Consider the following 22176-nt stretch of genomic DNA (forward strand, 5'->3'; position numbering starts at 1 on the left):
CAACACACATACATATATGTATGTACACACACACACACACACACAAGGGAATATTATTCAGACATCAGAAGGATGGACACTCATCATTTACATCAAGATGGATGGAACTGGAGGGTATGAACCTGGGCAAAATAAATCATTCAGGAGTGACTGGGTGGCTCAGTGGGTTAGGTGATTGCCTTCAGCTCAGGTCATGATCCCAGGGTCCTGGGATCCAGCCCCACATCAGGCTCTCTGCTCAGTGGGGACCCTGCCTCCCCCTCTCTCTCTGTTTGCTCTTCTGCCTACTTGTGCTCTTTATCTCTCTGTCAAATAAATAAATAAAAATCTTTAAAAGAAATAAGTCAGGGGCGCCTGAGTGGCTCAGTGGGTTAAAGCCTCTGCCTTCAGCTCAGGTCGTGATCTCAGGGTCCTGGGATCAAGCCCTGCATTGGGCTCTCTTCTTGGTGGAGAGTCTGCTTCTCTCTCTCTCTCTCTCTCTGCCTGCCTCTCTGCCTACTTGTGATCTCTGTCAAAGAAATAAATAAATAATCTTTTAAAAAAAGAAATAAGTCAATCAGAGGAAGACAATTATCATATGGTTTCACTCATATGAGGAATATAAGAAACAGTGCAGAGCATCATGGGGAAGGGAGGGAAAAACGGAATGGGAGGAAACCAGAGGGAGACAAACCGTGAGAGACTCTTAACTACAGGAAAGAAACAGGGTTGCTAGACATGAGGTTGTTGGCGGGAATGGGGTAACTGGGTGATGGGCATTAAAGAGACCATGAGCAGTGGGTGTTATATGCAACTTATGAATTATTGAACTCTACATCTGAAACTAATGATGTTCTATATATTGGCTAATTGTATTTAAATTAAAAATTAAAAAAATAGGTAGCTATTTTAAATTTTTTGAGAAACTGCCATACTTCTCTATTCTTCATAGTGGCTGCACCGATTTATGCTCCACCAACAGTGCATGAGGCTTCTCTTCTCCACATCCTCACCAGCTTGTTAGGTCTTATCTTCTTGTGGACAGCCATTCTAACAGGTGTGGTGTGATGCCTCATTGTGGTTTTGATTTGCATTTCCTAATGATTAGGGCTGTTGAGCATCTTTTCATGTGCCTGTTGGCCATTTGTAGGGGGTTTACTCTTTTATTTACTTATGTATTTTTTAAAAGTAATCTTTACACCCCATATGGGGTTTGAACACTTGACCCTCAGATCAACAGTCACATGCTCTACCGACGGAGCCAGCCAGGCCCGTCCTTTATTTATCATTTTTTAAGAAAAGATTTTGTTTATTTATCTGACAGAGAGAGAGAGAGAGAGAGGCAGAGAGGCAGGCAGAGAGAGAAAAAGGAAGAAGCAGGTTCCCTGCTGAGCCTGATGTCGGGCTCGATCCCAAGACCCTGAGATCATGACCTGAGCTGAAGGCAGAGGCTTAACCCATGGAGCCACCCAGGTGCCCCCTATTTATAATTTTTTAAAAAGATTTTGAGGGTGCCTGGATGGCTCAGTCATTAAGCGTCTTCCTTTGGCTGAGGTCATGATCCCAGGGTCCTGGGATCGGACCGCGTTGGGCTCCCTGCTTGGCAGGAAGCCTGCTTCTCCCTCTTCCACTCCCCCTGCTTGTGTTCCCTCTCTCACTGTGTCTCTGTCAAGTAAATAAAATCTTGGGAAAAAAAAAAGATTTATTTTGAGAGAGGGAGCGAGCTCAAGCCCCAGGGAAGGTCAGAGTGAGAGAAACTTTCAAGTGGATTCCCCTGCCCCGGCCCCACAGTGAGGAGCTGGATGTGTGGGTTGATCCCACAACTCATGAGATCATGACTTAGCCCAAACCAGGACTTGGACAGTTAAGCAAATGAGCAATCTAGGTACCTCTCCCTTTATTTCTAAAATATATATTCCTGGGGCACCTGGGTGGCTCAGTGGGTTAAGCCTCTGCCTTCGGCTCAGGTTGTGATCCCAGAGTCCTGGGGTCAAGCCGCGTGTTGGGCTCTCTGCTCAGCCAGGGGCCTGCTTCCCCCTCTCTCTGCCTGCTTCTCTCCCTACTTGTGATCTCTATCAAATACATAAATAAAAATCTTTAAAACATATATTCCTGTACCTTACAGTATCCCTTTACTTATGACTTTTTAAAGTGTGCCAACATTTTATTTTGAAGTAGGCTCCACACCCAACATGGGGCTTGAACTCACCACCCTGAGATCGAGAGTCCCATACTCTACTGACTGAGCCAGCAGGTGCCTCTGTGCCAACACTCTAAATTAGGCTTGTTACTGTTTTCCCTTAAGTTCTGGTTACAAAAAACAAAAACAAAAACTTATCTATATATAGATAGATAGAGAGAATGTGAGTGGGAGGGGGCAGAAGGAGAGGGAGAATCTCAAGCAGATGCCTTGCTGAGCGTAGAGTCCAACATGGGACTCAATCTCAGGACCCTGAGATCACCACCTGAGCCAAAGCAAAGAGTCAGATAACTGTGTAACCTAAGGCACCCCCCAAAATATATAGTTTTGAGGAGTCTCCCCAACTCTATTAGCCTTGGACCTATTTTGAGTGATTTGGAGGGGGGGATGAAGATTTGCAGAATATCAAGTTCTTAGGAACGCATAGATCACAATTCAGCAGAAAGGTCTGTATATAAGCCCAAAGAAGAAGAAGAATACACTTGAGTTCAAACCCGAAAAAGAAATGAAAGGAGAAAGTCTAGTCAAAGAAACAAGTCTTGAAAAAGCAGAACAGAAACAAAGGCACCAAGACACAGACCTGTACCCTTGAAACAAATAATACATTATACATTAGTAATAATAATAAAAAAAGAAAGACACCAAGAAAAGTGCCAGATGTCTGAGCTATACAAGAAAAAAATAAGGAGGGCCATCACTTCAACTCAAGTGCGGAAAGATATAGGACGATCCTATGCTATCCTATTTCATCCTATCCTAGGAGAACCTTGAGTACCTGCCACACATTTCAGGCAGGTGCTTATAGTTATTACCGCATTCACTGGTCCCTATTAAATACTATTATTATCCCCCTTTAGAAACAAGGACCTGAGGATCCGAAAGATTAAGAAAATTGCCCGAGGTCACACAGCCTGTTAAGCGGAATCCACACTACCGCTAGAAAACAAAACCAGGTGTTTTTATTTACTTTTATTTATTTATTTTTTAAGAGTCTCGGCTATTTCCAGCAGACGCGTTTTAACAATCTCCGGGGTGGGGCCTTGTGGTCGTACACATTCTGCAATCTCCACAACCCAGCACAGAATTAACATTGATCCGGATGGTGTTGAAATATTCACCCCTCTCCCGGCAGCCCGCCCCGCCCCCACCCCCCACCTTTCCACCTTTGGGCTTTTGCTCCAGCCCCACCTGGAATGTTCCAGGCCGGTAGGCGGTTCCACAGCGGCGCCCCCAGCCCCCCTTCGCGCTAGCAGCCGCCTCACCGAGTCGCCCCGCCCGGATGCCCGGAGAGCTCCGCGCCCGCTCTCGGGTGCATCTCACACCGTGTCCGTAGATACCCGGAACACACCCGTCCGTATATACCCGTCCGTTCCCTTGCTAGGGTCCCCCCGGCTGGGACAGACGAGAGCCTAGTGAGTCCTCACTCCTCCTCCCCGTCCTCGCCCAGAGCGCGGGGTGCTAAGTGTGCCTGGAACCATGAAAACGCAGAGTCGAGGGATCCAGAGCCCGTCCCGCAGTTCAACAACCGTTTCTTTTCAAAAACGACCCGCCCTGCGCAGCAACACGGATCAGGCAGAGAGCGGGTTTGGCCCGCATTCTGGGGCGGAACGAGGGGTCAAACCGCGGGCCCCGCCCCCACCGCACCCCTAGTCTTGGAAGGTTCCTCGCCGGCCGAGGGCACAACTGAATGGCGAGGCTGGTACGCGGGGACAGGTAGAGACGCGGCCCCCGCGGAGGACAGTCGGGCCTCCTCAGGGGTCCCCCAGGTGACGCCGAGCCCCGCGCCGCGCGTCTGCCTCGGCCCGGGGGCGGGGGGAGGGGAGGAGCGCCGAGCCACGCGACATCAGGGACCCCGGCGGCCGAAGCTCAGAGAACTGACCCCCCCGGGCCGCCGTCACCCGCAAACACACAAAGGCCGGAAGTGCGGCCCCGTCGGCCTGTAGCGGCGCCCTCTCTAGGACCCGGGAGGTCTCGTCTCTCGGTGGTTCCCCAGGCTCGCTGGGCGTCCGGGACCGGACCACGCCAGACCCCGGACAGTACTCCCGGGGTGGGGGCGTGTACCCCAGCCTGGGGCAGCAAAATGAGTCGAAAGGAAAAAAATGGAGCTCGAATCCAGGAACTCACCTGTGGGGGAGAGTGTCCACTTCACCTGTATCCGGGCCTGCGTTTCCGCTGCGGGGCTGGAGCGCGATGTAGTTACTGATCTTGCCGGCTTCCCGCAGAGGAGGAGCAAACGAGCCCTGGAGAAACTTCTCCGCTGCGCAGGGTCTCCCGGCGACAGCTGAGTCAGAACCCAGGACTTGTGCCACCGCGGCCTGGGGCCCTTGCCCCTGCCTGGGGCTGCCTCTCATCCGAAATGAACGCCCTGGAAATGTAAAACCGACGTGTTCAAATAGCAGGAAATATCGAACAGTTTCAAAAACCGACCAAATGGAAAAAAAAAACCCCACAAAAATTTAAAAAAGATTAAAAACAAAACAAAACAGGGGCGCCTGGGTGGCTCAGTGGGTTAAAGCCTCTGCCTTCGGCTCAGGTCATGATCCCAGGGTCCTGGGATCGAGCCCCGCATCGGGCCCTCTGCTCTGCAGGGAGCCTGCTTCCTCCTCTCTGACTGCTTCTCTGCCTACTTGTGATCTCTGTCTGTCAAATAAATAAATAAAACAAAACAAAACAAAACACCAAGATCGACCAAATGGAGTGTGCAAGAATTCAGAGAAGTCCATCTCCTACCCATGAGGATGGCTACTAGCCAAAAACCAAAACCCAAAAAACTCCAAATAGCAAATGGAGAAATTGGAACCCTTGTGCACGGCTGGTGGGGAGGTAAAGAACTGCACAGCCGCTGTGGAAAACAGTGGACAGCTCCTCAAAAGATCCAAAACATGGGATCCGGCAATTCCGCTGCTGGGTGTATGCCCCAGAGAATTTAAACCAAGGGCATGAAGAGATACTGTATACCCGTGTTCATAGCAACATGATTTACAGCAGCCGCAAAGCAGAAGCAACCCAGTGTCTACTGACCAATGGATATAAACAAAATGTGGCCTATGCATACAATGGAGTATTACTTGGCCCGAAAAAGGAAGGAAAGTCTGACACTGATCCTATGGTGGTCATCATTTTGCGATATATAAGTGTATCAAACTATCACACTGTACATCCTGAACTTACATGATGTTATATGTCAATTATACCTCAATGGAGGTAGGGGGATCTATGTATTCTCTTAAAAGAAAAAATTAAACAATGTCTGACTGGCTCAGTCAGTAGAGCAAGCAACTCTTGATCTCAGAGTTGTGAGTTCAAGCCCCATGTTGGGTGTAGAGATCACTTAGAAAAAAAAAATTACATTGGAGGAAAACCCAATTAGCCATTTTACATAGTAAAATACATTTACTATTTTCAGGACCCGCCTGAAAATAGTAAATGTGGCTAAAGGCACACAGGCAGTTATCAGGACCTCTTACACATCTGAAAATTTTACATTGGTCAGAAATCCTAGCATATGGGGGGATGCTTCCAGTTGTAACTCAAGCCTAAAGAAACATTAGCAAAGCTACCCTGGGGAAAAATACATTTAAAGAAGGTTCAAGACTTCATTGGAGCAATGGGAAGCACCTGGGTGGCTCAGATGGCTAAGCGTAGGATTGTTGGTTTCAGCTGTCTCAGGGTGCTGGGATGGAGCCCCTTGTTGGGCTCTGTACTCAGTGTGGAGCGGTCTTGGGATTCTCTCTCCTTCTCCATCTGCCTCTCCCACTCAGGCTCATGCACGTGTGCTTTCTCTCTCTCCGCCACCCCCCAAATAAATAAACCTTAAAAAAAAAAAAAAAAGGACTGGGGCGCCTGGGTGGCTCAGTTGGTTAAAGCCTCTGCATTCAGCTCAGGTCATGATCCCAGGGTCCTGGGATGGAGCCCTGGGATCGAGCCCTGGGATCGAGCCCTGAGTGGGACTGTCTGCTCAGCGGGGAGCCTGCTTCCTCCTCTCTCTCTGCCTGCCTCTCTGCCTACTTGTGATCTCTATCTGTCAAAAAAAAAAAAAAAGACTTCATTTGGCTTTAAACAATTCACAGCAGAGGAAAACGGTCACCCAAATATGTGAGAATTCCTTCCCTCTTTCCTCAGCTCTTGCCACAGTAGGACTAGAAATGCAGCTTTGTGAAAAGTCATTGCATTCTGTTTGATCAGTGGGGGTTTGGATTTGGCAATGTTCTTCGTTAATATCTTCTTTGGCTTAAGATTCTAATCCGACTTTTACCAACAGCATAGGCATTGGTCCCCACATGTGACTACTGAATGCGTGACATGAGTCTAATTGCAATCAAGGTGTCCTCTGACGTAAAACACACACTGGATTTCAAAGACTTCATATGTAAAAAAGGGAGGTAAACCTAAGATACATCAATAACACTTAAAATGAATAATTTAAATATTTTAATTTTAAGTGCAAAGTGTATCACTGAATAGCTTTAAAATAATTTTAAAATGTGTATGTGGAAGTGATATTTAGGACATACCACGTTAAATAAAATATAGCATTAAGGTTCATTCCACCTGTGTCTTCCCGCTTGTCAAAATGTGGCTACCAGAAAATTTAATGTTTCATACGTGCTTGCATTATATTTACATCAGGAAGCACTATTTTAATTCTTTGGGTCCTGATGGGCTAATCAGACTGGCGACAGCAGCAGCAGAACCGCAAGCTTGTTGATGGCTGACATTTTATTTTATTTTAAAGATTTATTTATTTGAGAGAGAGAGCTTGAATGCATGCAAGCAGGAGAGGGGCAGAGAGAGAGAGAGACAGAGAGAATCGCAAGCAACCCCCCCCAAACCCCCCCGCGCAGAAGGGCTTGATTCCTAGGATCCTGAGATCATGACTTGAGCTGATCAAAACCCTGCTTGTGCTCTCTCAAATAAATAAATAAATAAATAAATAAAGTCTTTAAAAAACAAAAACAAACCCAAGAGCACAAATAATTTGCCTAGAGTGCTCACATAGGATCTGTAAGATCCAGCAGCGGCGCCGGAGCTGACTAACTCCCCACTGGTGTGTCCCCTTAGCGGCACGAAGCAACTTCCACAAATTTGCAGTAACCAAAGCCAAAAAGCCTTGTTTCGAAACCTGAATGCCAGCCTTTTACTTTTTAGGCAAAGCTATTCCCAAGTAGAGAATGAAGATGGAGAACTTCCCTTGCTTTCAGGAGAAAGATCTACTCAGAAAAGTAAACTCAACCCAGAAATTTCCCTTCATTAAAAATGGACATTAGAGGGGCGCCTGGGTGGCTCAGTGGGTTAAAGCCTCTGCCTTCAGCTTGGATCATGATCACAGAGTCCTGGGATGGAGCCCCGCATCCAGCTCTCTGCTCAGCGGGGAGTCTGCTACCCCCTCTCTCTGACTGCCTCTCTGCCTACTTGTGATCTCTGTCTGTCAAATAAATAAATAAATAAAATCTTTAAAAAAGTGGACATTAGGGGCGCTTAGGTGGCTCAGTGGGTTAAGCCGCTGCCTTTGGCTCAGGTCATGATCTCAGGATCCTGGGATCGAGTCCCGCATCGGGATCTCTGCTCAGCAGGGAGCCTGCTTCCCCCTCTCTCTCTCTGCCTGCCTATCTGTCTACTGTGAACTCTCTCTATCAAATAAATAAATAAAATCTTAAAAAAAATATTACATTGTATACTTGAAAAATGATGTGAGAGTAAAGTTTAAAAAAAAAAAAAGTGGACATTAGAGACCAGGGAACTGTGACGTAAAGGTTTAGCTCAAACCAGCATATGTTAGAAGTAGATCCCTCTGTCATATCCTTGGCCATGTGCTGGGACAGCTGTCTCAAAAGCCTGGCCTATTGATAAAACTATCTGGGTCCAACAGTTCATTCTGGAAGAATCCAAGGGACAATCCTGCTGTCCCTTAGCATGATGTCCTCAAGGTTCATCCGTGTTGTAGCATGTGTTAGAATTTCCTACCCTTTTTTTTTTTAAGATTTTATTTATTTGGGGCACCTGGGTGGCTCAGTGGGTTAAGCCTCTGCCTTCAGCTCAGGTCATGATCTCAGGGTTCTGGGATCGAGCCCCGCATTGGGCTTTCTGCTCAGCAGGGAGCCTGCTTCCTCCTCTCTCTCTGCCTCTCTGCCTACTTGTGATCTCTGTTTCTCTGTCAAATAAATAAATGAATAAAATCTAAAAAAAAGATTTTATTTATTTATATGAGAGAGAGAATTCGAGAGAGCACAAACAGCAGCGGAGGCAGAGGGAAAGGGTAAATCAGATGCCCCTCTGAGCAGGGAGCCCGATGTGGGGCTCCATCCCAGGACCCTGAGATCACGACTTCCGCACAAGGCAGCCACTTAACTGACTGAGCCACCCAGGTGCCTCTGAAATTTCCTACTTGTTAAAGGTTGAGTAATACTCCACTGTACAGCTAGACCCCATTTTGTTTACCTAGTCACTCTTCTATGGACACTTGGGTTTTTCCACCTTTCTTGACCTTTAAAGAAGGAAATGACATGATCTCACCTGTTTTGTCAGGGCAGCAAGGATGATGGGAAAGGCCAGAGAGTGGGGAGAACTGCACACTACCCCAGGGAGGCACAGTCAGACAGGAGCAATCTGGGTGGAGAAAAGGACGGGAGTGAGAGCGTATTTTGGTTTTGGTGACATCTAGGCTGTCTGGGACGAAAGGGAGGGGACAGGAACGAAAGGTCTTAGTTTGGATGGTTAGGAGGGTAAGGATGCCCTCAATGGAGATGGAGAAATCAAGAGGAGGGGGAAAGGGAGGAGCGGGAGAAGAGGGAAGAGGAGAAGCGGGGAGACGGAGGAGGGAGGGGGTAGGGGAAGAGGGGAAATTGTTCTGGTTTCCTCTAGGGAAGGGTTGGAGGGGGAAGATCACGCTGGTATTTGAATTCGCGATTCTGAGGGGGCTTCAGGATATTCAGGTGGAAATGTTTGGGGGGCAGCTGTGAAAACGAAGTGAGATGACCTCCTAATTATAAAAGGGATCTGGAAACATAGTTGAGGAGCCGCGCCAACCAGGCTTCTCATGAGCCCTACGCGTCCTTAAAGCTCCTGGGAGAACCTCTCCCAATCCGTTAGCATGGCACATAGTGCCCTCTCGTGGCAATACGGTGCAACTGCAGCGGAGCCTACCGCCTAGATAGAAAGTATCTTTTTGAATCTTGATAGGGGACAGTTCTGCCGCTTAGCCTGAGAAGGAAATCTGACACTGACACTGACTCGCCCAAGTGAGGCCTGGGTGCTCAAGGGTCCAGGGAAGCGGACTGCTTCCTCGGCAGGTGTTGTGAGCCTAGGAGGCACCTGTGGGACAGCATGACTGAGATAAGGCAAGGCAGTCAATGGTCCATAGAGAAGTGAGAACACCATGTATACGGAAACTATTTTGGGGTCACCCTCAGGCTCCCACATTTCCTTTCAACTATTAACGTACAGCTATTAATATTTAATTTTCCAGCCAGGCAGCTTTAGTTTAAGGAAATTGTCTACCTGGATGGTCCCTAAGCAACATTACTACCTGGGAAACATTTTGCTTTTGCTTTGGGCTTCTTTCTTCTTCTTTAAAAAAAAAACCCTATTTAGGGGCACCTGGGTGGCTCAGTGGGTTAAAGCCTCTGCCTTCGGCTCAGGTCATGATTCCAGGATCCTGGGATCAAGCCCCGCGTATGGCTCTCTGCTCAGCAGGAAGCCTGCTTCCCCACCCCCCTCTGCCTGCTTCTCATCTCTGTCTGCCAAACAAATAAATAAAATCTTAAAAAAAAAACCCTATTTATTTAATTAAAGTAGGCTCCACACCCATTGCGTGGCTCGAACTCAAAACCCTGACATCAAGAGCTGCCATGCTCCACTGACCCATCAACCTGGAGGAAAACATCTAGTCATTCCTGGGCACTTTATTTGTACTCCTTTTCAAGAGATTGTGGTTGGGTTTCCTTTTTTCTTTAATATTTCCCAACGATGTGTTGTTGGTATATATGCAATCTATTGATCTTGTGTATTTGCTTGTCACCCACATTTCTGAAGTCTTTGACTTACTTCAGGGAATTGGCCATTGATTTTCTTTATTTTTTTTACCTTTTTAAAAAGATTTTGTTTATTTATTTGACAGATTACATGTAGGCAGAGAGGCAGGCAGAGAGAGAGGATGAAGCAGGCTCCCTGCTGAGCATAGAGCCTGATGTGGGGCTTGATCCTAGGACCCTGAGATCATGACCTGAGCCGAAGGCAGAGGCTTAACCCACTGAACCACCCAGGCGCCCCTGACATTGATTTTCTTGAGTGTTGTGGGTAGGAAGGCAGAGCGTCTGCTAATAAGCGTCAGTTCATTTCATGGTGGTTAATATTTGTACTCATTTCCTTTTGTGTTAAGGAATTAACTTAGAAGTTCCAGAAAAATCCTGAATAGTTGTGGAAATAGGGATTCTGTTTTATTCTTGACATTAATGGGAATGTGCTAATGTTTCATTAAGTAAGGTAACTCCCTGAAGTTGGCACTGGGGTTTGAAGTTCAAAGCCAAACGCAAGCCCTTGAACCAGAGCAGGCCTGAGAGCAACGGATCAGGTCTGCAGAAGGAAACAAACTCTGGGGCAGCTACCGGCAGGAGCAGGGCGAAGGGGGCTTCACGGAAGCGTTCAGTAGATCTTTTCCTCTCTCTGCTGGCTCTTAGTTTAGGAATGATCGAAAGCAGTAATTCACCAACCATGTTGAAAGCATTTCTGCTTCTCGGAGCTCTGCTGTTGTCAGGAATATAAACCCAGCCACCTTGGCTTCCTGGGTTCCAGGCGTGCTTGTACGTTTCCTCGCGCTCAGGCGTGGGGGAGACCCCGCCCAGGGGAGCGCGACCAGCCTGCACCTCTGTCTTTCCACCACGAGGGGGCGCGTGGACCACGCCGAAGCCGCGTCTGGAGGGCCGGGGAGGAGAAGCGTCTGGAAGGAGCTGCTCGTCTGAGAGTGTGCAGGGAGGGTGGGGTCCGGTAGGGGGAGGATGCCAACGTGGGGGCGAAACTGGGACCTTAGCTTGCAGCTAGGGCCGGTAGGAGAGAAGACAGAGATCTCAGCTGTAAGAGCGAGGAAGGACGCAGCAGAAAGGACTAGCACGGACTGGTTTGGAGGCTGGCTCTGGGCGGGAGTTACACTGGGAACCCGGGCGGGGACTGGGAGTATTCTATTCCGGGTGGGTCATCTTGAAAATGTGTCCTCAGGTGAGAAGCAGGAAGCTTCCAGGGGCAGTAGGGATCAGGTGGCGTGAGAGCCATCCCGGGGGGGGGGGCTCAGGCTGGAGGCTGCGTGAGACACAGCCTGCCAGCAGGGGACCTCCGGAAATGACTCAGATCCAAGACCTGGGACTCGAATTTGAGTCACCGCTCCGGTCTTCTCCGCGCAGCTCATGGCTAACCCCTCGGCAAACTCAGGGCTCGTTGGGTCCATCTGCGAATCCTTCAGGCTTGATGTCCAGAATGTATCCTGAACTCTGGCTGCTTGCTACCGGCACAGCTGCGCCCATCCCAGTCTATTCCAGTGCTAGTCCTTCCCCCGGATTTGTTTCTGGTCTCCCTGTTTCCATCCTGTGTCACCATTGTCTCTTCCTCACACAGCAGCCAAAGCGATGTTTTAACACCCTAAAGCAGGGGCGCTTGGGTGGCTCAGGTCATGATCTCAGCATCCAAGAATTGAGTCCCTGCTCAGCGGGGAGGATACTTCTCCCTGTCCCTCTGGCCCTCTCCCTGCTCCTCCTCTCTCTCGCTCTCAAATAAATAAGATCTTAAAAAAAGAAAACAAAACAAAAAACCAAAAAACTAAAGTAAATCCTATTGCCATCTTGGTTAGAACCTACCAGGTGAGGCCATTGGCAGTAGAAACTCCTTCCCAAGGCTAACCATGCCTTCCTTACAGGATCTGACCATTACCAGCCTTTTCAACATCTTCTGACTCTCCTCGTGTTCATGATGGTCCCACCCACTGGTCCTTATTCTGCCTTTCAAACACCATGATTGTTCCTGCCCTAGGGACTGGACATTTGCTGTGCCCTCTGCCCCAAATGCTCTTTCCCCAGATACACCCATCTTTGATTCTTTTCCTTTCGCTTGGAAAAGGAACAAAAAGGAGAATGGTCTGGGATGCTGAGATGGTGTGGTCATTGGCTTTACTCACTGTCTTTCTGGAAATCTTCCCTGAGATTTCTGAGAGACATCACAGCATGGACGAGTCTATGTTGGAACTAGTGATCATGGTGGTGGTCCCAGGAGGAGGTAAGATGTGGGTTGAGCCTTGACGGAGGGTATTGTTTTAATAAGCAGAAGTGGGGTAAACTCCATGCAGGGAGGGGAGGCACCCACTTGTTCTGCTTGGTCTTTATTAGAGTACCAAAGCAGAAAATAAATACTCAACATAGAATTCTTGAGTGAATGCACCAATACATGAGCAAAGGAAATGGAGAACTCTAAATGTATCTGTTTGTCAAGTTCTATGACAAGCCGGGTTGAAAGGCAGCGTTCAGCCAAATTGGGAGAGGACCTTAACAGCGATTACAGTTAAGTTCTGTACCCTGGTGACATCTCCCGCGTAAACCCAAGCCCTCCATCCTTAATGTCTAGCTGGTGAATTGTCTCCAGAGGAATCTTCGAGAGAAACAAGGTAGTACTAAGTGACTGAGGAATGGCCAAGGAGAGAGTTTGTGGCAATGAGGTCCTCCTGGGGTGGGACATCCTCAAAGAGCACTTGAACTTGGTCCTGCCTGCAGGAGAATCTGTTGCTGGTTCTCTCTCTCTCTCTCTCTTTTTATTTTTAAGATTTTATTTATTTATTTGACAGACCGAGAGAGATCACAAGTAGGCAGAGAGGAAGGCAGAGGGGGAGGGGGAAGCAGGCTCCCCGCTGAGCAGAGAGCCCCAGTAGGGCTTGATCTCAAGACCCTGAGATCATGACCTGAGCCGAAGGCAGAGGCTTAACCCACTGAGCCACCCAGATGCCCTCACTGGTGGTTCTCGTGGAAGGATCTGCATTTGCTCCTCTAGGCCCTTCATCCTCCCTGGTGTGCCCAGTGATGCCCACAGCCCATCCCCACCATCACTCATGTCCCTTGTCAGGCCCCTGTGGCCCTCCCCTCCGCCACTCACGCCCCACTGATCAGGAACAATCTTTTCTCTCTTCTTGGCAGCTGTCTTGGCCTTCACTTCCTTCTCTGAAATCTGAATCCCTCCAGGAAACTTCTCTGGGTGTCTGAGTGGCTCTGGGTCCCTCTCCCCTTCCCCCAGAGCTGGCCAGGACTGGGGTCTCCAGAGGTTCCCTCCCCCTGCCCACCCCAACCCATCTCTCCTGCTGTGGGAGGGGGTGGGATCTCGCATTCCAGTCTGCCTTAGCTTGGCCCGCTCCTGTGGACTTTGGGTTTCTTTATCAATCTGAAATTCTTCTCCCGTCATGTGGTTTTCTTTATCTGTTCATGGCTATATTTTCCCTTCTTGACCATGTGGATTGTTTCCCTCTGCAGCCTCTACTGTTCAAACAGGAGTTTTGTTTTTTGTTTTTTGTTTCTTCTCATCCGGTTCCAGAGGAGAGGAATGTGGATTTCGCACAGACTGAGGAGGTATTTCCTTGGCTTTGATTTCTCTACCGGGTCAAAGTATCAAAAATAACAAGTCGAACCTTCACATTCAGGCTCTCAAGAAAGAGTAAGGGTTGGCTCAGAGTTCTGGATGCTCGGGGTGATTTCCTTAAGGAGCTCAGCTTGGAGGCCAGGCTGGGGAGGGAAAGCCCACAAATGGGCTCCATAGAAAGGTCAGGTGTGGGAGCCCTGCTGTGTCTTTTGGGGTTTTAAACCCGTGGAGGGTGGTGGGTAACTGGGTTAAAAAACAAAACAAAACAAAAACACATTCAAGTGAATTTGAAAGGAAACCAATTAGCTATGGTCTGGGGAGTTTCCAAGACCCAAAGGTGTGCGGAAGGTCAAGCCCCTGGAATGGAGGAGGGCTCCGTCTCAGGGAGGAGGTGTGTCTGGACCACTGAGGCACAGAAGAGACATGGGTTTGTGTTAAAGAGGGTCTATAACTTCACAACAGAGGAGATGTCCCCAGTGGGCTCTTGAACAAGGTCCGAGGGTCTACGCCACGCACAGAGGGACCACCCCCCGTCCCCCAGGGCAGGATGCTTTGAGTTGATAGCAAGAATTTCAGATGAATGAAGGCTTAGGAAAACAGGATGAAGGGTCATATCTACTCCCATTTTTATATCATGTCCTTTTAAAAATGCTTTTCTACACTGGGTGCTAGGCAAGGGGATTACTGTTGATTTGATTCGATTAGATCAGACAGATCAGATCATGGGGCTTTGCAAGTCAGTTCAGCCCAGAGTCAGCTCAGGGGCTGGTATTGAGTCTTCCCTCCTCTGAGTGTCTGAACTCACCACCGGACCCCTAGCTCGGACCCCTAGCTCGTCTCTCCTGCCAGGAGGTGGGGTGGCTCCTGTCCCTGGGAGCCCTCGGAGCCATCAGCCCTCGCTCCAGGCCACAGCACAGTGAGGGGCTGGGCCAGGCTGCTGTGCTTCACGCGGCAGGAGTAGGAGTCCAGGGCTCCGTCCTGCCGGGAAGCTGACATCACCACCCAGGACTGGTAAGTGCTGTTTCCGCTGGGAAGCACGTCTCCCCCCGACTCAGTCTCCTGTGTATCGCCCCCATGAATCCAGTGCAGCTCAATTTCTCGTGGGTAGAAGCCATCAGCCCGGCACTTGAGTGTCTGAGTTTCTCCTGGGGTCCCGTGGCTGGTGATGGACACGGAGGGGGGATCTGTGGAGGGACAGAGCGTGGATAGCGAGAGCCTGCTCTCGATGGCTCCCTGCTCCCTCCCCTTTCTGGGCGTCAGTGATGAGCAGAACTCCAAGCTCTGTGTCTGTCTCCCCAGGGAAACTTGGCGAAGATCAGGGAAGGCCGAGGGTTCCCAGGAGCCTCCCGTTGGATCGTGGAATGACCGCCGCTGGCCTTGGGCTCCCCGTCCCGTTCCCAGACTTCTGGGTGAGTTTTGGGGCTGCCTCCTCCCGTGGCTCTATCCATCAGACCCCTTCCTGCTCTGCAGGGCCCTCGTTCTCACTGCTTCCCAAACCCAAGGCTTGCGACAACCAGGCTGTGACAGGCAGGCATTTCCCACACCTGCCTTCATGCTCGGCTCTGCCTGGAGGCATCGTCCTAGAGACACCACCGTGGGATTGGGCAGAGATGACCCCCCCAAACCCCCCAACCCCACTCCCAGCCTGAGATCACCTTGGTCTTTCTCAGCTCAGCTCGGGGGAGCAGGACAGAGGAAGCGGGGTACCTTGTCGGTCCAGGTAGGTCTTGCCGTGTTGCAGGAACCTCCTCAGCATCGCGGGGCACTCCTCTTCCAGGTAAGCCTTGGCCCGCAGCACGTACACTTCTTCCGCCTCCCACTTCTGCTTGGTGATCAGAGCGGCGGGGTCCTGGGGGACCCAGGCGGGGATTTCTTTGTTGAACTCGATGAAGTTCCTTCCGTCATAGGCGTACCTCCAGAATGCTCCGCTGTTTTTGTCATTCCGCAGCTCACAGCCAAACATTCCCTGAAAGGTGTGAGACCCTGCACCCTCCCCGGCCACCCCCGGGGAAGTTAGTCAGCTTGGCACACACTGCACTGTGTTTTAATAACTTTCAGTGCTACTCAGTTTGCAGAAACAACAGGAAGCAAGGTTTTGGAGATCTAAGCACGTGGTCCCTATGTTTTGGCGAATGAGTTATGAGCCAGTCATAGAGCAGAAGACGGAAAGGTGCTTTGGTTTGGTGTTTCAGGCCCCTCTGGGCTAAAATGCATCCTTCCTGGCGGGGAGGGTCAGGGAGACCAGACCACATACCCTGTTCCCAGCTCCCCTGTTCCCGCGGTTAGTGAACTGCGAATACCCTGGGGGTTCTTAGGAACCCCACAGAACCACACTGAAGTGCCATCTCCAAGTTAAACAAATTATTTGGAGTTTAACACAGATTCCCTAATCTCTCCTTTTTTTCCTCTGTTCTAAGTGGAGCGGATGTCACCAATTGGGTAAACTCTTTCCTGGGGTTTGCTATCCTCATCAGGAATCTCCGAGCCCCCTCTCTGCCCAGGGAGCCACAAGTCTTGGAACCTGGCCTCCTCTGGGAGGGGGGACACGACCGGTGGGGACCTGATACCGATTAGCGCTGTGGGCTCAGGCTCTGATCTCCAGCTCCCTGGGCTCAAACTGCAGATCTCTCTGAGCGCCGACCTGGCTTGAACGTGAGCATTTAACCTCCCCCTGCTTTGGTCTTCTCCGCTTGCCAACAGCAGCGGCCATGTACGGGTTCAGAGGGTTGCTGGGAGCGCTACCAGCCGGCGTCAGCACCCGTGCCCGGCACACAGTAGGTGGGGATGGGGGTGTCCCGGCTCCCCATCTTCCTCCTACCATAAGTCCATGAGGCCTCCCGAGTCTGTTCCTTACAGTCAGGAAGGTCTTCAGGACTTCATGTAACTCTATCAGTGTGTGGCTTTGAAGTCAGTCCCTGCTGAGCTCCCAGTATGGGCCACGGTTTGTGTGAGGCATTTTCTCTCAATCATTCAATATATTTCACCGGAGCAGGTTATTCGTGGCCGTCCCAGGTGATGGGACGATCAGGGAGACCAAGACCGACGAGGTTCTAGCCTTCATGCAATTGGCAGAGGTAAGTTTTATGGAATCTCTTGGAGGTTCTGGTTCGTGGGTTCAGACCAGGTTATTAAGAACATGCTCACTGTCAAACAGCTAATGACTGGCCGCGACACGATGCGAACCAGATCTGATTGACTCTGGGGTTAGCTCCCTCCCTCCCTGACATCCCTCGGCAGGGGAGCCTGATGCCTTCCACAGTAGGATCAGCCTCAGGCAGGTCGGAGTGTGGGGTGGGGAGGTGACGGGTGCCTGGATGGGCGCTGACTCTGACGTCACTTCCTGGGAGACCCGAGGCCTGGGAGTGAGGATGGGGATAAGATGAGGCAGGAGGAGAGCAGGTGCGCTGTGGGGGTGGGGGGATGCAGGTGCGCTGTGGGGTGGGGGGGATGCAGGGTGCGCTGTGGGGGTGGGGGGATGCAGGTGCGCTGTGGGGTGGGGGGGACGCAGGTGCGCTGTGGGGGTGGGGGGAATGCAGGTGCGCTGTGGGGGTGGGGGGGGTGCAGGTGCGCTGTGGGGTGGGGGGGATGCAGGTGCGCTGTGGGGGTGGGGGGTGCAGGTGCGCTGTGGGGTGGGGGGGACGCAGGTGTGCTGTGGGGGTGGGGGGGATGCAGGTGCGCTGTGCTGGGGGGGGGGGGTGCAGGTGCGCTGTGGGGGTGGGGGGGATGCAGGTGCGCTGTGGGGTGGGGGGGATGCAGGTGCGCTGTGGGGTGGGGGGGTGCAGGTGCGCTGTGGGGGTGGGGGGGATGCAGGTGCGCTGTGGGGTGGGGGGGTGCAGGTGCGCTGTGGGGTGGGGGGGATGCAGAGTGCCTGCGAATTTCTACTCTCATCTCTGTTATTTCCATCCTGCTGACCCCTTTCCACTTACCCCTGCAGGGCTGCCCGTTGAGCTAAGACACCCCCGCCCCCCTCCCCCCACAGTCTACTGTTCACTGACCTTCTTTGTCCTTGTAGTAGTCCATGATGTCCGTCAGGGTCGCCATGAAGATCTTCTCCCTGGCCTTCTGGAGTTCACTCTCCTTCTCCCAGTCCTCTAGTCCTTCCATCTGGCTCCAGGGGTACTGAGGGATGGCCTTCCTGTCTTCACTGTCATAGTGAAAGAAATCCTGGTCATTGAGGTAGGCTGTGGCCTGGAAGCTGGGGAAGCCGTCCCTGGGCCTGGAGAGCCCGGTGTAGAAGAAGCTCAGAGAGTAAGGCCCTGAAAAAGAGGAGAGCACTTGGAGGTGTGGGGTCCATGCAGGGGAGGCCCAACGTGGGGCAGCGGAAGGCCAGGGAGGGGGCCGTGGCCTCTGGGCCCCTCTGGAAGCTCATTCAAGTGAAAAGGGTCCTATGTCTATCCTGGGAATGGTACTTTAGACACCATCTGTGTTTTCACTGCACTGTTTCTTCTTGACACACAAGATCATATTTCTCAGCCTCCTTGTACGTATGTTGGGATCATGCTATTGAGTTCTGGGGATGTGAGAGGGAATGATGTCTTTTTTCTGGTCTGAGGCCCTATGAACTCATTTGCTTATTCATTTATTTATTTTTAAGGATTTTATTTATATAGCGCACAAGTAGGCAGAGAGGCAGGCAGGTGGAGAAGGAGAAGCAGACTACCCACTGAGCAGAGAGCCTGGCATGGGGCTCGATCCCAGGACCCTGAGATTATGATCTGAACTGAAGGCAGATGCTTAACTGAACCACCCAGGTACCTCTTTCTTTTTTTAATGTGATGACTGTGGAGACTTCAGGATGAAAACAGGAGTCCCAACATGCAAATAGGCCAGATTCCTGAGTCACCTCAGGGAAGACAGGAAGGTTGCCTTGTCTGTTTTCACTTTACACGAGCAAGAATTAAACATTTGTTAGGGTAAGCCACTAAAAACTTTGTTACTGAAGCATAACCTAGTCTAAGACATAGAATTCGAATGCATAGGAAGAATTTACCAGAAAACTCAGGAGATGACTTAGAATGGATTGGCACAGGTAAGAGCAGGATCTGGATCTCAGAATTCCCAGGGTTGCACCTTGCATTTTGGCAGGGACTTGGAGAGCAGGGAGCATTTCCAATAATTAATTTGTGATACAATTCATATTGATTTTAATAACATTGGAGGTCATATGGCAGATTCCTAGATCAAGTGCTGAAATTATTCTTGGTGACTAGTTTCTAAATGTGATTAACTTTAGACCTTGTGTAAAGCAAATTACCCTTAGCAGTGGGTGGACCTCATCTAATCAGTTGAAGGCCACAAGAAAGAAGCCCAGTTCCCCAAAGAAGAATTCTGCCTTTCTGCCTTCAGATTGCCTTTGGACTCAAGGCAACAACACTGACTCTTCTCCACATCTCCAGCCTGCAGATTTCAATTGTGCTAGCCAGTTCCTTAAAATCAATCTCTTTCTCTCTATATATATCTATATGTCTTTGTTCTGTTTCTCTGGAGAACCCTGACTAATACAGATTTTGGTGTAGGATGCGATTAACATTTTATTTTATTTTAAATTTTTAAAAAAGATTTTATTTATTTATTAGACTCACAGAGAGATCACAAGTAGGCAGAGAGGCAGGCAGAGAGAGAGTGGGGGAAGCAGGCTCCCTGCTGAGCAGAGAGCCTGATACGGGATTCAATTACAGGACCTGGGATGGTGACCTGAGCCAAAGGCAGAGGCTTTAACCCACTGAGCTACCCAGGCGCCCCACTGATTAGCATTTTAAAATAAAACATATATTCTCATAGTTTTTAAGTGTCACAAATTTCAAACATGCACAGTTTACTTTTCATTTCTTCATCCTGAAATTGGTGGTCATGAAACAGCCTGTTTTCCTATTCTAGTGTGGACTCTGGTGCTTCCCAGATTCCAGCTGGCTTCTTTCCCCCTAACTTGCCTTCAGGGCTAATGGGCAGCACTGTGGTCTGATGGCAAGGGGGAGGGGACAGACTTCCTTCTACAACCCTGCAGTTAACCTGCCTTCACATCTGCTGCTTAGGGTTGTTCCCTTTTTCTCTGTGAGCCAGACAGACTCATCCAGCCACTGGAAGAAAGGAAGGAACAGGATGTTCTACTCGTGTGGCTCCTGCACTGTCCTGGCTGTGTGACCCTGGCCAGGTCACTTCACCTCTCTGGTCTTGGTTTTGCTCCTTTGTAAGCTAAGGGTTTTAGCTTCTGATTCTCTAAAGCCTCATTTAGCATGACTCCAGAGGCTCCCTCAATCCTTTTTGAAGTTTGGGAGCTGAGTTAGGTGACAGCCTGGGACACCTCTTCCCACAGTATCCTTGGGAATCTCCGCTGCACTAGAGGTCCTTCTCCAGCCCATCTGTCCCTCAGAGCCACCCTGGCTTCCTTACTCACCAGCTTGGGTTTCCTGAGGGACTGCAGGCCCCAGAAGAAGTAGCAGGGACAGCAGGACGGACACTATTGTGTCCATGCTGCCTGACCGGAAGGTTCTGGACTGCCGTGGTGGTAGAGCTCCGAGCAGACTACTTGGAAATAAAGCCAGGTGTAGTTATGGGAATGGTTGGGCTGTGAGCCCAGCCTGGGAAAGGTGACTTCACAGCCAATGAGCCTGCAGGACAGGCTCCTCCTCTGACAGTGACGGAGAAGGGTGCACAAGCCACCCGGGGCAGAGGTGGCCCTCAGCCAGTTCATGGACAGGGTGTAGACTGAGAGCCACAACAGCTGGCTGCAGGCTGGGACTTTGTGCGTCCCCCGGGTGACAGAATGCAAGTGGGTGAGGGAGGAGGGGAGGGGGGCTGTTAAGTGGCAGATGCCTGGGGTGTGTGTTCCTTTCAGTGGGGGGACTGGGGTGTTGTCAGACGCCCTCTGGAAAAGCTCTGCACATGGCCAGAGAGGGGGTCCCACCCTGCACACTGGCGTTCTGCACAGAGCACATCCACATCTCTGGCTCCCTCTCTTCCTTCCTTTTCCTTCTGTTTTCTTTACAAAAAAAAAAAAAGATTTATTTATTTATTTGAGAGAGAGAGTGTGTATATTTGCACGTGCGGGGGAGGGGCGCAGGGAGAGGAAGAGGAAGAGAACCCCTAGCAGACTCCTAGCTGAGCACCAAGAGCCGGACATGGGGCTTGATCGTACAACCCTGAGATCACGAAAGCAAGAGTGGGATCCTCAACCGACAGAGCCAGCCAGGCACCCCTGCCCGCCCCCCCCCAACCCCTTTCTATGCTTGGGGAATCCAGGGCTTTCCATCATGGAGGCAGAAGAAGCCTGATTCCCCTTTGGGCTCGGTCCAGCAGACGCTGGTGCCCCGGATGCTGAGGCTGGTATCAGTGAAGCAAAGAAGAAGGCAAAGCTCCCCTTTCTGGGGAGCTCAGCAGCGGCTGTCACTGCCGGGTCCTGGAAGCCGCGGGGCTACAAGCTGTAGGGGTTCCCACGTCCGGTGAGGGGGTGTCATTTGTCCATACAGCTGGCAGCGGTGTGTGTTCACAGGACTTGCTCTGTGGCGTGATTTTCCCCTGTGCTTCTCCGGCCTAACTCTGAGCCGGGGTTTTCCCGTCTCTCCGTTGATTCTGAGGGCTAACCGATAAATCTGTTTATTTTCTGCTACAAGTCAGAAATAGATTCCGTTTCAGCAACTGAGGATCCTGACTGATAATGAAACTGGGACAGGGAGATGGAGGAAGGGTAACTGGACTTGACCATGGGGCCGGACTGTGGCTGAATGAAGACACGATCCAGATGTTTCGGGAACTTTCTTGCAGGCTGTGGTTTTACTCTGCGGAGGGCTAAACACCTGAGTTATCTCTGGTGGTCGGCCAGAGGGAAGTGCTCAATGAAGGCAAGATTTTAGGTCCTAAGCAGCTGCTACCATAGGACAGTGTGAAAGGCTTAAGGAAATCAGGGACCAAAGCCTGGGAGGGTAGAGTCCAGAAGCGTTGGAGAGCCTGAAGAAAAAGAATGTAGATTCAGAAGCAAGAATTACTGACTTCAAGCACAGCCTGAAAATCAGGCAGTTTTCTATGACAGTGTGGAAAGAATCTTTTGTCTTTTGCAATTGCAACGATGAAACACGAAAACCCAACACTGATTAATGATTAGAACTGAACAACAGAAAATCAGGTTGCATAACCTAATTACAAAAACCTAATAAATCTTTTAAAAAAGATTTATTTATTTATTTATCAGAGAGAGAGAGAAAGAGAGAGTGCACAAGTAGGCAGAGCAGCAGGCAGAGAGAGAGAGGGAGAAGCGGGCCCCCCGCTGAGCAGGGAATCAGATGGGGGACTCGATCCCCAGACCCTGGGATCATGACCTGAGCTGAAGGCAGACGCTTAACTGACTGAGCCACTGAGGCACCCCGAAAACCTAATAAATCTAATAACCAAGAGGGGTCAGG

At 50.4% G+C, this 22176-nt stretch overlaps 2 protein-coding genes and 1 long non-coding RNA gene across 7 annotated transcripts in view; 1 reads left to right on the forward strand and 2 right to left on the reverse strand.

The window, feature by feature from the left end:
* ZKSCAN1 (zinc finger with KRAB and SCAN domains 1) overlaps nt 1-4543 on the reverse strand; it is a 69920-nt gene extending 65377 nt beyond the window's left edge. For both annotated transcript variants that reach the window (XM_013050646.2, XM_004781834.3), the window contains exon 1: nt 4304-4543. The gene's annotated coding sequence lies outside the window, so the exon portion shown is untranslated. The remainder of the gene's footprint in view (nt 1-4303) is intronic.
* Nucleotides 4544-13062: 8519 nt separating this feature from the next.
* On the forward strand, nt 13063-18415 carry LOC123386926. Of its 4 annotated transcripts, XR_001177634.2 has the most exons (5): nt 13065-13770; nt 15080-15189; nt 15451-16432; nt 16773-16854; nt 16935-17233. It is a non-coding gene; the product is annotated as an uncharacterized LOC123386926 (long non-coding RNA). The 4 variants fall into 4 exon arrangements; XR_006605260.1 differs by lacking the exon at nt 16935-17233 and adding an exon at nt 18375-18415 and having other exon boundaries at nt 13063-13770; nt 15451-16854; XR_001177633.2 differs by having other exon boundaries at nt 13063-13770; nt 15451-16854.
* AZGP1 (alpha-2-glycoprotein 1, zinc-binding) lies at nt 14383-20350 on the reverse strand. The gene is made up of 4 exons (XM_004781837.3): nt 20175-20350; nt 17776-18036; nt 15488-15763; nt 14383-14964 (listed from the first exon to the last, which is right to left on the reverse strand). The coding sequence occupies exons 1-4, from the start codon at nt 20248-20250 to the stop codon at nt 14609-14611; spliced, it is 969 nt and encodes a 322-aa protein (XP_004781894.1). The 5' UTR covers nt 20251-20350; the 3' UTR covers nt 14383-14608.
* Between the last annotated feature and the right edge of the window lie 1826 nt (nt 20351-22176).

Source organism: Mustela putorius, unplaced genomic scaffold (assembly GCF_011764305.1).
Source record: "Mustela putorius furo isolate JIRA1106 unplaced genomic scaffold, ASM1176430v1.1 tig00000139_pilon_pilon_pilon, whole genome shotgun sequence".
In the NCBI taxonomy this organism is placed as follows: domain Eukaryota; kingdom Metazoa; phylum Chordata; class Mammalia; order Carnivora; family Mustelidae; genus Mustela; species Mustela putorius.

Bases quoted from the DNA above. Each gene is read 5' to 3' on its own strand.
- AZGP1 (XM_004781837.3), bottom strand. From the start codon at position 20,250: ATGGACACAATAGTGTCCGTCCTGCTGTCCCTGCTACTTCTTCTGGGG. The intron at 18,037-20,174 runs GTGAGTAAGGAA...CCTCTTTTTCAG, and splicing joins CCCTCAGGAAACCCAAGCTG to GGCCTTACTCTCTGAGCTTC. The intron at 15,764-17,775 runs GTCAGTGAACAG...GGGAGGGTGCAG, and splicing joins CTACTACAAGGACAAAGAAG to GGTCTCACACCTTTCAGGGA.